This window comes from Aedes albopictus, chromosome 2, assembly GCF_035046485.1.
Source record: "Aedes albopictus strain Foshan chromosome 2, AalbF5, whole genome shotgun sequence".
Taxonomy (NCBI): Eukaryota; Metazoa; Arthropoda; class Insecta; order Diptera; family Culicidae; genus Aedes; species Aedes albopictus.
The window spans coordinates 361,863,432-361,878,341 of NC_085137.1; the positions used below are offsets into that span (position 1 = coordinate 361,863,432).

At 41.5% G+C, this 14,910-nt stretch overlaps 1 protein-coding gene across 2 annotated transcripts in view; it reads right to left on the bottom strand.

Annotated features, from left to right (window-relative positions):
- Positions 1-2,146: 2,146 nt before the first annotated feature.
- The window catches only part of LOC109430237 (T-box transcription factor TBX6), a 436,935-nt gene continuing 424,171 nt past the window's right edge, over positions 2,147-14,910 (bottom strand). The window contains exons 1-5 of one of the 2 annotated variants that reach the window (XM_019706284.4): positions 7,930-8,806; positions 6,638-6,797; positions 4,759-5,026; positions 4,190-4,327; positions 2,147-3,663 (exon numbers count right to left, since the gene is read on the bottom strand). In XM_019706284.4, the coding sequence (XP_019561829.2) occupies positions 3,106-3,663; positions 4,190-4,327; positions 4,759-5,026; positions 6,638-6,797; positions 7,930-8,017 (1,212 nt within the window). In that variant the 5' untranslated portion in view covers positions 8,018-8,806 and the 3' untranslated portion in view covers positions 2,147-3,105. Of the gene's footprint in view, positions 3,664-4,189; positions 4,328-4,758; positions 5,027-6,637; positions 6,798-7,929; positions 8,807-14,910 lie in introns of those variants that run through there. The other variant, XM_062852882.1, reaches the window with a different exon arrangement.

A 14,910-nucleotide genomic window follows, 5' to 3' on the forward strand; every position in this document is an offset into this window, starting at 1 on the left:
CACTCTAAGAAAAGTGATACATTAGTGACCCGATTTTGTCAGCCCTTTTCGGAACACATTTTTTGCTCTCCTCGGAAACCTAAACAATTTTTCAAACTTTTTATCTCTCTATATTCTGCTCTTTAGCTGTAGTTTGATGATAAACATGAATGAATTGGTTAAAATTTGACCGTAAGATTACGAGAGCAAAAAGTTTGTCGAAAAATGGGGCTGACAAAATCGGGTCCTTACTATAGTATGTTGAACATTTTTGTGAGAAAAAAAAAGTTGCCTATCCCAAACATTTTGGCCATCCCCTGTAGTTTCATATTTGTGACGCATTCAAAATGTCAATAGCAACTACATAATATTTGCTTGACACTTCAGCGGAAACTTTCACAACTTTAATGACACATTCTACCGTGACGTTACAACGTTTTGACGCCTTTTCCGTCAGATTTTCAACTATAACTCGTAAATTTGACCCTAAACCTTAAATATTTTTACATATTCGGATTCCTTGTAAAAATTCCAATAGGTAAGTGTGATCTGTTGAACAGTTAGTTTTCATTGCGTAAGTATGCTAGTTTACCCCGATTATTCGACAACAGTCGGTGTCGTACTAATGGGGTAATACGGTATAAAACAGTAAAAATGTGTTCTTATTTTTGAATCCTCTTTGTACAAAACTTTAAAATTGCAGATCTCAGGATTCAACAATATCTCCGCAAATACTAAACCGATTTTAAAAATTTTATGGTATAAGCTACATATAATGTATCATTACTGGTCCAAAAATGATCTATTTTAGTGTACGCAGTCTAAAGTTATGAAAAAATTGTGTGGCCAAAATTTGACCGAACCATTATTTAGACAATAACAACCATGCGCCTCCATGTATTTCTCGATCTCCATCGAAACATACCTATGACTGATAACAAAATCGTCAGAAAAACTTGAAAGCAAGCACAAAAAACCGAAAGTTTTCCTGCCTGGCTTCTAGAATGATGTTTTCTGGACACATATCGTGGCACCATAGACTAATTTCAAGACCTCGATGTACCAAAGAAGAGCATTAAATTTTCTGTGTCCTGTCCGGTACCCAATAAATATTCATTACCGTGTATTTTTTTCCGTGTAAATCGCCTTTTGTGTTAATTATAAGGTAATTTTCCAATTGTTGCACGGCTAAAAATTCGCCAATTGTTACACACCTCATAAGAATCAGCCACTTGTCATCCGAATACTACCCCACAGTAAAAAAGCGAGCCAACATCTCTGACCCCCATTGTGCGTTGAACCCCATTTTGACAGCAAAAGTTTGTAAACAGTACACTTTTCTGGACCAACACTTGAAAAGCGCATAATATTTCCCACAACAAAAAAGAAAATTTTCGAAAATACTAGGAGAATCATGAAAAAATCTAATTTCCTTAGCTGAAATATGTTACAATAAATAAAAACGTGTTCAAATTAGGCCGCAATTGGGGATGCAAAGAACTTTTTTGTTAAAGAAAAAATATCATTCGTAAACTACGCCTAAATCAAATGTTTGACCTGAAACAGATGATGACTTCAAAAACATGGCCGCATCGCAGTCGGTTGATAAGAATAACATGGAGTGTGCAACAATAGGCGAGTTTTTAGCCGTGCAACAATAGGAAAATTACCCTATTTAGCGTGTTACACCGATCTGACAGTAAGGGACTAAACATAAATTACGTAAGTGGGTACCGAGGATTGTAAACAATCTGTGAACTTGACTGCCGAAAAAATCGCGACCATGATGCCGCTGGTGGCACCGTTCACCTATAGTACCTAATGATAAAATCACATTTATGAATGATTTTTATGTTGCGCCGCGTCGAACAACGTGCGCCCGGCAAGTAATTTTTTGAGTACGAGTAGATGAATACTAAAATAGTTAGAATGGATCACTCAAATACTTTTGCATGGAAAAATCCTGTTTTTTTTAGAAAAGATTTTTTGTTAAACGGTGGATGATGCTTCGTCGAAGATTTGTGAAAAACGTCCAATGTGCGATTTTCTCTTACAGTCAAGCACTTATTTTATGCTTTAAAAGTAAGAAGCGTTGGACTTCTTTCAGGGGATGTGGAGTTTTTCAACAATTGTAATAAAAAGTCGAGTGTATTGAATTCATTTTGTTTATTTTAATTTACAGTCTCTTTGTCTTCGGTTGTTACAATAACAAACAATAATTCTTACAATCGTACTGTTTTCTTTGAGGTGATTTCTTTTTTAAAAAATAAAGCTTAATGCGATTACCTGCGAAGTCTCAAATTTTACACAAACACACATAAAAAACGCATTCCATTCTTACCCAACTATAGACTATCTACAAATGCATCTACCTATAAGATAAGCAGTACTCACTTGACTTTCGGTTTTCCCTCTCATTTCTACAAATAATTAACAATTATGGTTTTTGCCAGCAGTTCTTACAAGCTATTCATCTTGCACACTTTTTGGGAAATCTTCTAATCTTCAAGCATCTTTTCCAAGCTGTTCTGTGTTTGTCCTCGCTCATAATTGCACACGCTACATAAACAAGAGAAAACGAGCTCAACAGCAGAGCTGAATGCCCAACTGAAGAAAGAGAGAGATGGAAACAGAAAGGTACACATTCATCACCTACTCGAGATGCTGGCTGCGCCGCTGCTACAATGGCACCGATTCTTGACTGTGGTGTGGCAACTGGTGGCCACTCACTCGCACAAACGGGATTATTCTTGTCCCCTTCGTCGCTGCCGACGCCGGTGCACGCTGTTTGCATAGCCATCACCCACCATCATCGGACGGCGACGACGGGACCCGGAGTCCCGGAGGGATTTAAATGCCTCCATTCCGACGAACTGCACCGGGCGCGGAGATGGCGACCAGGCCAGACCAGCACGCCACCAGATCGCATCCAGGTGTGAATGTGTGAGGAACTAATTTACACCCGTTTTTATTTTCTTTTTCGTTTTGTGATTTGCTCTTTCCTGTGACGACGACGACGGTACGGTCTCTGTACAATATACGCGATACAGTCTCTTGAGTTGCATTGGACGCAGTCCCCTCGCGGCCGTGATTAACACCTTTTACGAGCGCGAGGGTGCCATGGGTTTACCGGTCGTAGCCGAGAATAGCGGATATGCTGAAGCCGAGTTTCTTCGACGCCGAGGATTCGACGGATCGTTCGAGGGCTTTGGGGGAGACGGGTAGCACGGGGAAGTCGCGTTTGAAATGGTGCAGAGGATGGGTGGCGGGGGAGATGGGGTGGTGAGGTTGCTGGAAGTACGGTAGCATAAGGTCCATCCATCCGGCGGCAGCGGCCATGGCAGGGTTCAGCATCTGTTGGTAAGGGTGGGTAACCCGGAGGAAGTCTTCGTGCGTTGACGGGCACGGACTTCGATGGTGGTGCAGGTCGTCCACGTTGACCGGAGAGCTGGTGCCACTGCTGGAACTGTCGCTGACGGAGATGTCACTGTCGTCCAGGGAGCCGCTGTGGGTTCGTTGGCGCTTGGGTTCGGGTCCGCATTCGCCTCCGGATTCTTCGGAGTCGTCGATCGAGCGGGAGTTGCTCATGAGGCCCGCTTTCCGCTTGCAGCGGGACTGACCGGTTTCTCGGAATCCCTTCGCGAAGGGGTTGTGGTCGATCTTCAGCTTGGTGATACGATCGTTCTGTAAACAATGACGGCACAGAGGGAGAGATGAAGAACAATGAGATTAATTTTGAATAAGCGAGTCAGTGCGGGAAAGAAGCCAAGAGCAGACGAGAAAAAAAAAGGATCAGAGACGTGCAGCAGAGAAGAGAGCGAGCCAAAGATGCTTATCGGACGAGGCGGCGGCCGCCGGCGGTTGGGATTTTTGGTTGCGGCGGAATGTCGGCAAGGCATGAGGTTATGAGGCTAGGGATGGGGTAGAGGAGCCGATCCTCAAATGAAGTCGTTGAAGCGTGAACGGGATTTGCTCAAGATCGACAGGTTTTGATTTTGGGAATCGAATCAAAGCATTAGTGCCGCCCCTACGCTGCCGCGTAAGATCTCGCTCTCTAATGGATCTCCAGGGTCGCTAAAAAGCTCTCTACAGCCAATCCGCGATCGGACTGTGATTAAAAGGGTTTTTACTCTCTCTCGACTTGACGACGACGGACGCCGCACGCGGTGGATTGGAAGAAAAAAGGGAAACATGACGGAGCGATGCATACCTGATAAGCGGTAACGGCGACGAATTCGGTCTCCGGGAAGGTAAAGGCCGACTGCGGTGACCACGGGATCTGCGAAGGGTCCGACGTTTTGATGATGTGAATGCGGGGCTGGTACTTGTGCATACTGGTGAGGACAATCTGGAATGAGATAAGGTGGAAGAATATGAGTGATGATGTTTAGGAGAAGAGGGGATGCAGCTGTGGATAATTTGAGATGACATTTCACTTGTCAATCAGAGCATTCGACGCAAATTTATACATATCGAAAATTCAAAAAGACGATAATAGTAACTGAAACATTTATGGTTTTATCGGTATTTTCCCACTCAAAGATAATAGCTCCAGTAGAAAATAAATTTAAAATAACATCAATGTTTCAATAATAAAATCATTCGGTCGATGTATTTTCTAAAGTGCAAAAGAACATTTGTTAGGTTCCAATACACGCGTTTGAAAAGCATTTGTAAGGGTGCATTTGCAACTTTTCTAAGAGTATTGCAAGTAACAACTGCCAACGACATGTTTCAAGTGGTATGTCAAAATCAAATGGAAATCAGCAATATACTTACATGTCCGTTACTGTCCAGGGTGTTGTTCGTCAGCTTGACCTTGTTGAAGACCACCGGTTGCGATGTCCAGTGTGACCCCAGCGCCGGACTGTCCGGATGCAGGTACATCCGCTGGGGGCTCTGTGGTTCGGCGCCACCGGCCGGCACCCATTGGGAACCGCTGAATTTGAAGCGGCAGTCGCTGATCGGAATCATTTCGATCAGTACGCAGTAGTTCTCGTCCGCTTCCAGCCCGTTGATGGACAGGCGCATCGAGGGGAACATTCGCCTGTTGAGGGGGAGAGAAGAATGAAGGGTGGAAGAGTTAGAGTGGCTGGTCTGTGAGGTAAGGCGCACAGCCGTGAAAACGCGGGTCGCTTTTAACACTTCGGGACGACCTTGGGAACCTCCGAAATCGACCGAAAAGAAGAGAGGGGACCGTATTAGCATTTCTTTTGGTGGATGATTTCACGCTCAGTTACCGAGTTGAGCTGACTGCGCTTCTCCGGGTGTTGTGCCTAATTAAATTTTATTTGATATCAAATTATTCTTTCGTATTTTTCATTCTTCGTCCATCTGAGAGGGGGTGCTTTATTGCTGGACGAGGGGAATTCGAGGTCGTCGTGGATTCGAAGGTTTCCGTGCACTTTTATGATTAGTGAGCAATCGTAAAAATTTGAATATCTCGGCCCGCATGGGCATCGGCTCTGAACCAGTTTGCCCCGACGACGGTGTCTTGGGAAGGTTTCTCCGAAGCTAATTACTCCCAGATGAGTTCCGTGGGACTGTGCTATAGCCGAAGACTCTTGATTGATAAATCAGATCGTGTAAATTGGCTGCGTCCCTCGGGACTGATCGAGCTTTGGCGCCAAATACGCACCGCCCACCCGTTGCGTCGTAGACAATAAACACTTCGTTTCGGGCCCGGTTTATCCGCTTCAGCTCCGGAACAAGAGCTCCCGCTGAGATAATGACTTCTCGCTTCTTCTCCCGTGTCCCGGAGAGCTGTCTCTTGCGGGTTGTTCGTTGTTCGAAATCACTGATAGAGCGTTGTTCGGATTAAGGTGAGATTCTGGGAAATTGGTGTCAAGATTTCGTTCGCAGCGAAGTGATCCGAATTGATTAACCTGTAACGGATCACAGCGATCGAGTCGTCTGCTCATCCATCGACAAGACAAACACTTGTTGGCCCACTTGAGTCGGGTTCTGACATGGAAGGCCCCTAGCCCAAACGCCAGACATAAGACAGCTCGAGGCAAATAAATCGACAAAAACGTCATAAATTTGGTCCGCATGCGGAAAAATTGGGCTTGAGGTTTTTACCGGGGTTCTGTCCGCTTCAACCAACACGTCGGGTTCTAGCGAATAGACGAAGAACGAACACGAGAGACAGACGAAGTGCAAAACGACCGTAAACATAATTGGCGCCAGTCGAACGAACGAACGACTCCGTCGCCGTAGTCTGCACGTACGATCTCTTTCTCTCCCTGTCTGCTTCTGGTTTCATAGGGAATTGGGCGAGGAAGACACCGTCGCTCACCAGGAACCGGGCAGCAGCAATTTATGATTGTGCTAAAACAAAAAGGCACCTAATAAAACACAGGGGCCGGGGAGAGCCGAAGCTGTGCGGAGGTAGGGAGAGTTATGATTTCTCCTAGCAGTAGTGGCAACGACGGCCGCTGGCGGCAGCAAAAGTCAGGCCGGAATGGGACTTTTGAAGTGGTTGCTTCCCGAGAACCTGAGCAAACATCGAGCCCGACCCAAAGGTTCCCGACGGTCGGGATCGTAAACGTTGGCGCCAAGGCTGGTCAAGTGTTAAAAGCTGTGTGAAATTCAGGTTTGTTCGCACCACGAGATCCGATATCTGGATCAACGTGACGATCTACGCAGTTCTACGTACCTTCCGCTCTTGGTGATGATCATCTCGGTTCCGATGCGATGGAACTGGCTCCAGAGTTCTTTGTTCTGCAACTTGATGTCGACTTCCGAAGGTAGCGGGAATCGTGGAGGCAACATCAGAGGCCTCGGTGCAGGAACCGGTAGCATCGTCGGATAGGGATCTGTGGATGTAGGAGAAAACACAGACAATTAGTCAGATGTGTGGTACAATTAACACCTTGGAGGAATTCCCACTGTAATGATCCTCATTTCACAGCTTAATGTGCTGTTTGCCCTAGCTATTCTAGTGTCAGATCTGTGAGGCCGTCTGCTTCTAATTCTTCGTTGAGAATTGATTTGCTTCGCTTGTTGTACCATCATCAATCAACCGTTCCCATCGCAGGAGAAAGAGCCGACGGCTTTCACATTGTTTTCGTTGCTGGATCCGGGTGTTCTAAATTATCTTTCAGTAGCACGCTCCACCCTACTCACTCAATAGTATGAATCGTGAGGTATTACAGCAGCTCAAAAGAGAACTTGCAAAAATCGACCTCCCGGAAATGAGATTTATGATTATCGCATCATCATCTTTGCTGTAGTCGTTGAACTCCCGAAGCCCTTGAGCAGTTTACCGAAAGCCAAACGGAAACTCTCGATGGAGCTATCCACGAATTATCAAGTTGGCCCACCCTCCCGCATAGCTAACTAGGTGCTCGTTAATGCTAACTCTTGCTCCCCCTACTCCTAGACCCGGTAACGGTACATGGCTTCCACCTTCCCGCCACTCACACGGAAACCGTGCACCCACCCGAACTGATCGATTCATTGGATTACTCAACGATCCGTGAACTGTTGTGACACGGCATGGTTAAACCGTGCTAATTACAGTGTTTAACGGCGACGTTCGCTCAACAAGTCTACGGCAGTCGTTCCAATTTCAATCGAACTGCACGGAGTTCTCCACCAGAAATGGTTCTAAGGTTCCACGAAACTAGGTCTAATTATGGGTATCATGAACTATGGGCAACGATAGGCTGCCTAAGGCCGTGTACTCTCTCCGCTCGCTTCTGAACGAGTTTCCAATTAAAACATTACTCAGGCACGCTAGCAATGTGGTTCAGCTTTTCTCCGACGGCAAATATGGAAATGCCCTTTCAGGCTAAACCCGAAGGAGGAATTTTAATTGGCAGCTGCTAAGTGCCATCCTTTACGGGATTCACCCTAACCGTGGCGGGTGACGAAGATTGATAGCATCGACACCTCGCCCCCAAGCAATTCGCCTTTCCCACTCTACTGAAAGAACTACAAACATACCTGGTAATCCCTGTAGCATCCGCTGCCGGTAGATCTCCGTCTGGAGCGCCAAGTGGTGGTGCATTCTTAAATCCATTAGTTCAGTCATGGCTGCGACGACGACGGCTCAAACTTTTCCCCCTTTTGCTTGCGAGCACAATAATCACTTGTTCAAATTCGCTATTTAACTCAAGTCCTACGGTGTAATCCTTCTGCGAAGCCAACACACTCCGCTTTCTCACTTTTGGGGCTTCACTTCACAAGTCACGCAATGTTTTCGCACAACTCTTCACAGGAACGCTTCTTCAAACACTCTTCATCAGCTATAAACCTTCATGCACCCTCTCTCCAAACTCGTCTAGTCATAGTGCACTTTCTTCACCTCCGCAGAACTTCGCCACCTTCTCACGTCACGTCAAAAGTTTCAACTGCCTCAATTATTCTCTCAATCAGTGCTTCAACGCTTGTAACCCCAGAACACAAAAAAAATCAATTTCACCGATCAACGCGTCTACGGTTCACACGTCCACCCACTTCCAAGTTCGCTCGACAACTGGTTTCGTCTAAAACAAACATTCGAGTGCTAACTTCTTCGGCTGCTCGTCTTCTTTCGTTCGCCATCTCCGCCACACTCGCACACATACTCTCTCTCACGCACACAGGCACGAATAGTCTTCTCGGTCAAAAACCTGTTTCCATCGAGGTCTCCTTCATCCACATCCATTCATCCACCGCGTCGGTTTTCCCTTGATTTCGTGAATGCATTTTTCGAAGCAGGAGGGCGACGAAAAACGCCTTGTAATCCAATACCGAAGCCGTTAAGACGACCAGCGTTGCAGTTTTCTTCATTTTCTTTCCCCCCGGCGACTGCAGGCATCTACTGACTGGTCCAACCGGTTTGATTCTCTACCAACACTACTGCGGTAAGCTGTAGGGCTGGGCTAAGCTCCTCCCATCGGACTAACACCAGCAACGGCTTGCTAGGTACCCATACCACTTCATTGATGGTGCGTTGGTGCCGCGAAGGAGGGATTGCGTGATTCGTGGTGGTGGTTGAGCGTGGTCGATGGGTGAGAGTTGGAGAACCTGGTGGTGACGAGGGATATTGAATTGATTTTATTAAATGGCGTGAAATGTAAATAGCTTGTCCCTATGGTTGATTCGAGATCAGTTAGCACGCGTATGTTAAGCCTTGTTTTGAGTTGTGATTTTATTTATTTCTAATCTAGATAGGTATTTGATTGGGATTTATTGAATCCAAATGTTACAGAAGAAGTTAAACTAATTTTGAAGATTTTTATTTTCGCTTGCGACAATATACACTAATGTTAAGATTCGCGTCCAGTCTTTTTGATGTTGTACATTCCTCGGTGTATGCATACAAATTGAAAATAAAATGAATGTGTCTCGAAATTCAGATAAACATAGAATACAGGGAGCCCTGAACATTTTAGCTTTCTAACTAGTTGTAACATAAATGAAAATATCAATTGCCAATCAATTTTGCTAATTAACCCTAGTAGGATGTTGGGGTCAATATGGCCCACCAGATAGGCACGCTAAACGTACACTACGTCATCGTGGTGCGGAAAACCTAACATCTTAGGAGGGTTAAGCCAAAAAAACTCAAAGTTTTGTCAAAAGTTTTTTCAACATTTTGTGAAAAATCCCTTCGCATTATTTTGTGTTTTAGACATTCTTCTAATTTTCTTCAGAAACTTCTTCCACAGAAATTAAATAAAAGGGGTAAATACTCACTAAACAGATTAAATTGCTGCGTAAGCCTTGACTTTCTGCTTATCTGGTATATTTCATGCTTTTGTGAATGAAATAATCAAAGATTGTCTTGATGATCGCGACGTTTAATCAGTTTACGCTGTTAAGTGAATCCCCATAATATTGTTTTTTGCCAATTTCTCATCAAAACCATCGTTATGATCAAACATTCAAAGTCAGTTTTTTTTTCATCTGAAGCAAAAGTTTGGGCATCAAAGGCACTTATATAATCTTGATTATTGATATGATTTACAGCGAAAAAAAAAAAGACGTCTATTAAGTTTTTGGAAAATGACGAAAATAGTGAATAATGTTACGATTTTTTCAAGTTTTTATTAATTTGGATATAGTTCCAGAGATTTTGGAAATTTTCAAAGACTATTCCATTTTTTTTTCTTTTTTTTTTCAAATATATTTTTTTATTTTTTTTTTAACATTTGCAGTTTTTTTTTCTGGCAACATCAGCTACTTTTTTTTTTCAAAAACTTCCTGCGTAGTTTCCAGGTTTTTTTTTCAAAGATATATTTATTTCAATTTAGGCTTTTTTAAATTTTTTTGGATAAGAGCTTCTCCGAGAAATCCAAGTTGGATCCGAGAAGAAACCACAAAAGAATCGCAATAAAAAATGCAAGGTGATAGGTGAATCTTAGAAGAAATTTCTTGAAATGACCGGCGGATCCGAAGATAAATTTCTCAGCAGCGAAAGTTTTCTGCAGGAGACCAATGCAAAAAACAACCCCTGAAGGAATTTTTGAAGAAATCCTAGTGGAATAATTACATCTAATATGCTTGAAACAGGTTAGCTTCTACTATTATTCAAACACTATAAAGCGTCTGCTGGAAGGATTTAAACAACTTTCTTTCAACTTTATTCCGATTAGTTGATCAATGTACAGTAATATGTTGAACAAAAGTGCAGTGTTCACTGAATGAAAAAAATATTCGCCACTTTGTTCCATACACACTCTTGTTAAAGTGCTGGCGCTTTCGAAGAACTTCTGTTGAAATGGCATGCTTAGTAATGGCTCTGAATTGTTTCTCATGAGCTCATGAGTTATGAGCTTAACACATAAACTAACACACAACGTAGACGAATTGGTGTCTCAATCGTAGCAAGAAACAATAAACGGCGACTTGTGATTTATGAAGTCCAAGTGCTATTTTTCGCACTGCTACATACACAGTTGGTTCTATTCAATGCTTATTTAGTCCGAACTTGGGGTCTCCGGTTAGCCTAGTGGTTAAGGCTATGGATAGCCAATCCGGAGACGACGGATTCGATTCCCGTTCTGGTTGGAAAAATTTTCTCAACCTCCTGGGCACAGTGTGTCATTGTACTTGCCTGACAATATAAAAATTCATGCAATGACAAACAAAAAAGCCCTTCAATCAATTACTATGGGCGTGTTCAAAGAACACTGAATTGAGAGAGGCTTGCTAAGTTCCAGTGGAAACGTAGAGCCATAAAGAAGAAAAAGTCCGAACTTAGAAGCTTTTTTTTTATTTCAAGCATTCACGCTACTTTCGGACACTTACAACACCTTAGGGTCATAAACGTAGAGCGGTTGAAAATCACGAGCAGTGAATCGAACACTGTATTTATGAAACACTGCTAGGTCTTTCATAAATACACATATACATACTTCCCAAGTAGGCGGACCCGGTTAGGGTGGTGCTTCGAATCCAATTTGACTTTCTATTCTGCAGAGTTGTAACTTGTTCTGTAGCTTAATTGGTTAAAGCGGCGGACTAGCGATAATGGAGTCGTGGGTTCGTATCCCACCAAAACAAGTGGTAATTCTTTTCACAAATTTATCTCTTAATTTGCCAATTAAACGTAGTTTGCCAAAAAATACTTCAAGTTTTTACGTTCATCACTTGTAACTTTCGAATTATTTAAGAAAAATAATAAAAATTACATAGTCGTTGCACTTCAGACTACTCGTAACTATTATGCATTATGCATGTATACATTCTGGTTGCTTAGACGTCACAATGTAACCAAAATTTTGCAAAAGCTTTAAATGTCACATGGTAGCTTTCATGTAATATGCTCATGAACTGTCAAATTCAAAAAGTTACATTATTGACATCATCCTGTTACAGCGAAACCAAAAACCAAAAAGTGACCAATCCAGCTGCTGCGAAGTCAATGGTTGGTTACCGTGTATCGTATTACCGAATGTTGTTTCCAAATAACGACAGTGTAACTTTTGGTTTTTTCATTGCAAGCACATATAAGACGCACAAAAACGTACGATTACTTGGACACAAATTTGCTACCTACTAGTAACGAGTAGGTTAGGATCAACACTGCATGTCAAAAGTATTTAGTGTTAAATATGTTTGTATGCCAAAGTAAAACAACAACTCCGATGTTTTCAACTTACTATGTTAAAAGTACTCACGAAAAATCAAAACTACCAATATTTTTGAGTGAATTTGACCCAATATCGAGTTTAACGAATAAACTAGTTACCCAAATTTAGGATGTTTTTCCTCTCTCCTCCTCCGCTTATTGGGTTGAAAAAATACTTGCTTTCAATCTTACAGCTGGAAGTCCCGTGTAAAATAATGTTCGGTGTGGATGATAACTTCAGACATCCAACCGGCAATGCAATGTAGGTTCTGTCTAATAATCACAATGGCTATTACTTGTATCAGTGACAAAAGAAAAAGAAACAAGAAGTTTCTCGTAAACTTCTTTCGAACTTTCGACTTCAAAAAGTATTCCAAGTTCAGAGAAAATTCACACGCGAACCTGATTGAGCTTTAATAAATGATATCAGCACATCGAGTAAAATCCCTCAGTGCATAACAAATCAAACATAAAGTAGTAGTTAGGTGCCGGCTTCCAACGGTTCTCCCGAGTTCAAGTCTCAGTAAGTTAAAAACATCATAAATGTATTTCAAGGCTTTGGTCAATTTGGATTCCACATATACTAGAAAATGTCTCTGAATAATAAATTACTTTTAAGGACAAAGGGCCGATTTCTTCACCACGGCTTAATCGGTAAGCCAGGCTTACCCATACAGTTTAACCTGGCTTAATCCAGGGTAAAGAAATCGCCTTGTGCTTAGTTTTTTTTTATTTTATCGAAGCTTAATTTTAAGCAGACTAGCGTTCTTTTCAGCGACACAAGTATACTTATTGTGACCTCAAGTTCGGCTAATTACTTAAAAAGTGAGCTGTAAGCTATTTGTCTTCCTTCGAATAGCTGATTAAGCCTAAACATGCTGTTTTATAAGAACTTTTGGTTGCTTGGGTATAGTAGCTACACTCCCGGTCAAAAGTTTGGGGTCACCCCCTCAAAAACATGTCATTTTTTAGGCCCATATCTCCGCCAATTTGCGTCCGATTTCAAAACCCTAGGTTTCATTCAAAAAATAATAAGTCAAAGAAACTTTGAATATGATTTAAAAGAAACTTTTTCAAAAAAATGTGTATGTAAACTTAACCCAAAGTTGCCAAATTTTCTAAAAAATGAATATAAACTTACGGCAGTGTCGCTGGAAGTTGGGTCGACCAAATTTTAAGATGAGAGCGGTAATATGACCCATTTTCTATTAGTTTTCAACTGCTTTTTACAGAATTTAGCTAAAAACTCTAGAAAAAAAGTTATTAAGTAAATTAATCCTTGATGTCATCGACCAAAAGTTTGGGGTCACCCCTCAATATGATGCATCGGCCAAAAGTTTGGGGTCACTTTCGTAAAACATGGAAAAGTGATTTGGTGATATCTTTGCCATCTATTGTTCAATTTTAATTATTTTTGGCTCATTTCAAAGATAATTAACTAAATTTACGTTTGATGTCTTCAACTTAACGTATTTAACGATTTTTGTATATAAAAATGTTATGTAAAGCTAGCACATTTTACCACGCTTCAAAAAATGAGGCAACTTTACGTTAAGTTTTAGTATGTAAATTTCAACAAATATGTGTGGTTCAATGTCTATGCAGTAAGTATCATTCATTTTGTTTCAAATAAGCCAAGAAGAATTAAAATTGAATGAAAGATGACAAACATATCAACAAATCACGTTTCCATGTTTTACGATAGTGACCCCAAACTTTTGGCCGATACAGCATTTTGAGGGGTGACCTTAAACTTTTGGTCGATGACATCAAGCATTAATTTACTTAATAACTTTTTTTTCTAGATTTTTTAGCTAAGTTCTGTAAAAAGCAGTTGAAAGCTAATAGAAAATGGGTCATGTTACCGCTCTCATCTTAAAATTTGGTCGACCCAACTTCCAGCGACACTGCCGTAAGTTTATATTCATTTTTTAGAAAATTTGGCAACTTTGGGTTAAGTTTACATACAATTTTTTTTGAAAAAGTTTCATTTAAATCATGTTCAAAGTTTCTTTGACTTATTATCTTTTGAATGAAACCTAGGGTTTTGAAATCGGACGCAAATTGGCGGAGATATGGGCCTAAAAAAATGACATGTTTTTGAGGGGGTGACCCCAAAATTTTGAACGGAAGTGTATCTATAGGTATCTAGCCATCTACAAAATTGTTAAGTCAAGTCAAGTCAATTTATTTAAAATTGACTAAATTAAAGCGGAAAAGAGCCCAAAATAGAATCCGCTGCCCAAGTGGCTCGGTGCCCTATATAAATGATTTGCCTGTAAGACTTAATGGATGCCAGATTCCACGACATACAAATATTTGTGGATGTTTCTAATTTGCCTGAAAAAAATGCTGCAACTTTAATAAATGGTCTTTAATAACGTATGCATTAGAAAAAGGTGTCCGGCCACTTGGTCGAATATCGTTTGGCCGAACGCCTTTTGGCCGTATGCCATCTGACCGAAAGGGTCGTTTGGACGAATGCCTTTCGGCCGAATTATGATCAACATAATTTAGAGGCTCAAAAAAACTCTGAGTCATATTCTAGCTAGCAATATGGTCATCAAAATATTTCCTTTTTTTAATCATAGAATATTCTTTATAGTTTAACCATTGAGGGTTTTGTAGTCGTTGAAACTGTGTATATTTTTGTCAGAGATTTTTCTTTCTTTGAATCATAGGCTGTTCTTTAGAGTAATACTGATAAAGAAAACAGTATTCGGCCAAACGGCATTCGGCCAAATGGCGTTAGGCCAAAAGGCGTTCGGACAAATGACCCGGAACCATTAAAAAAGGGACTTTTTTCGAAGTGCTTTAGAAAAATATCTAAGCAAAACACAAACAAGTGGTTATTTTTGTTAACAAGC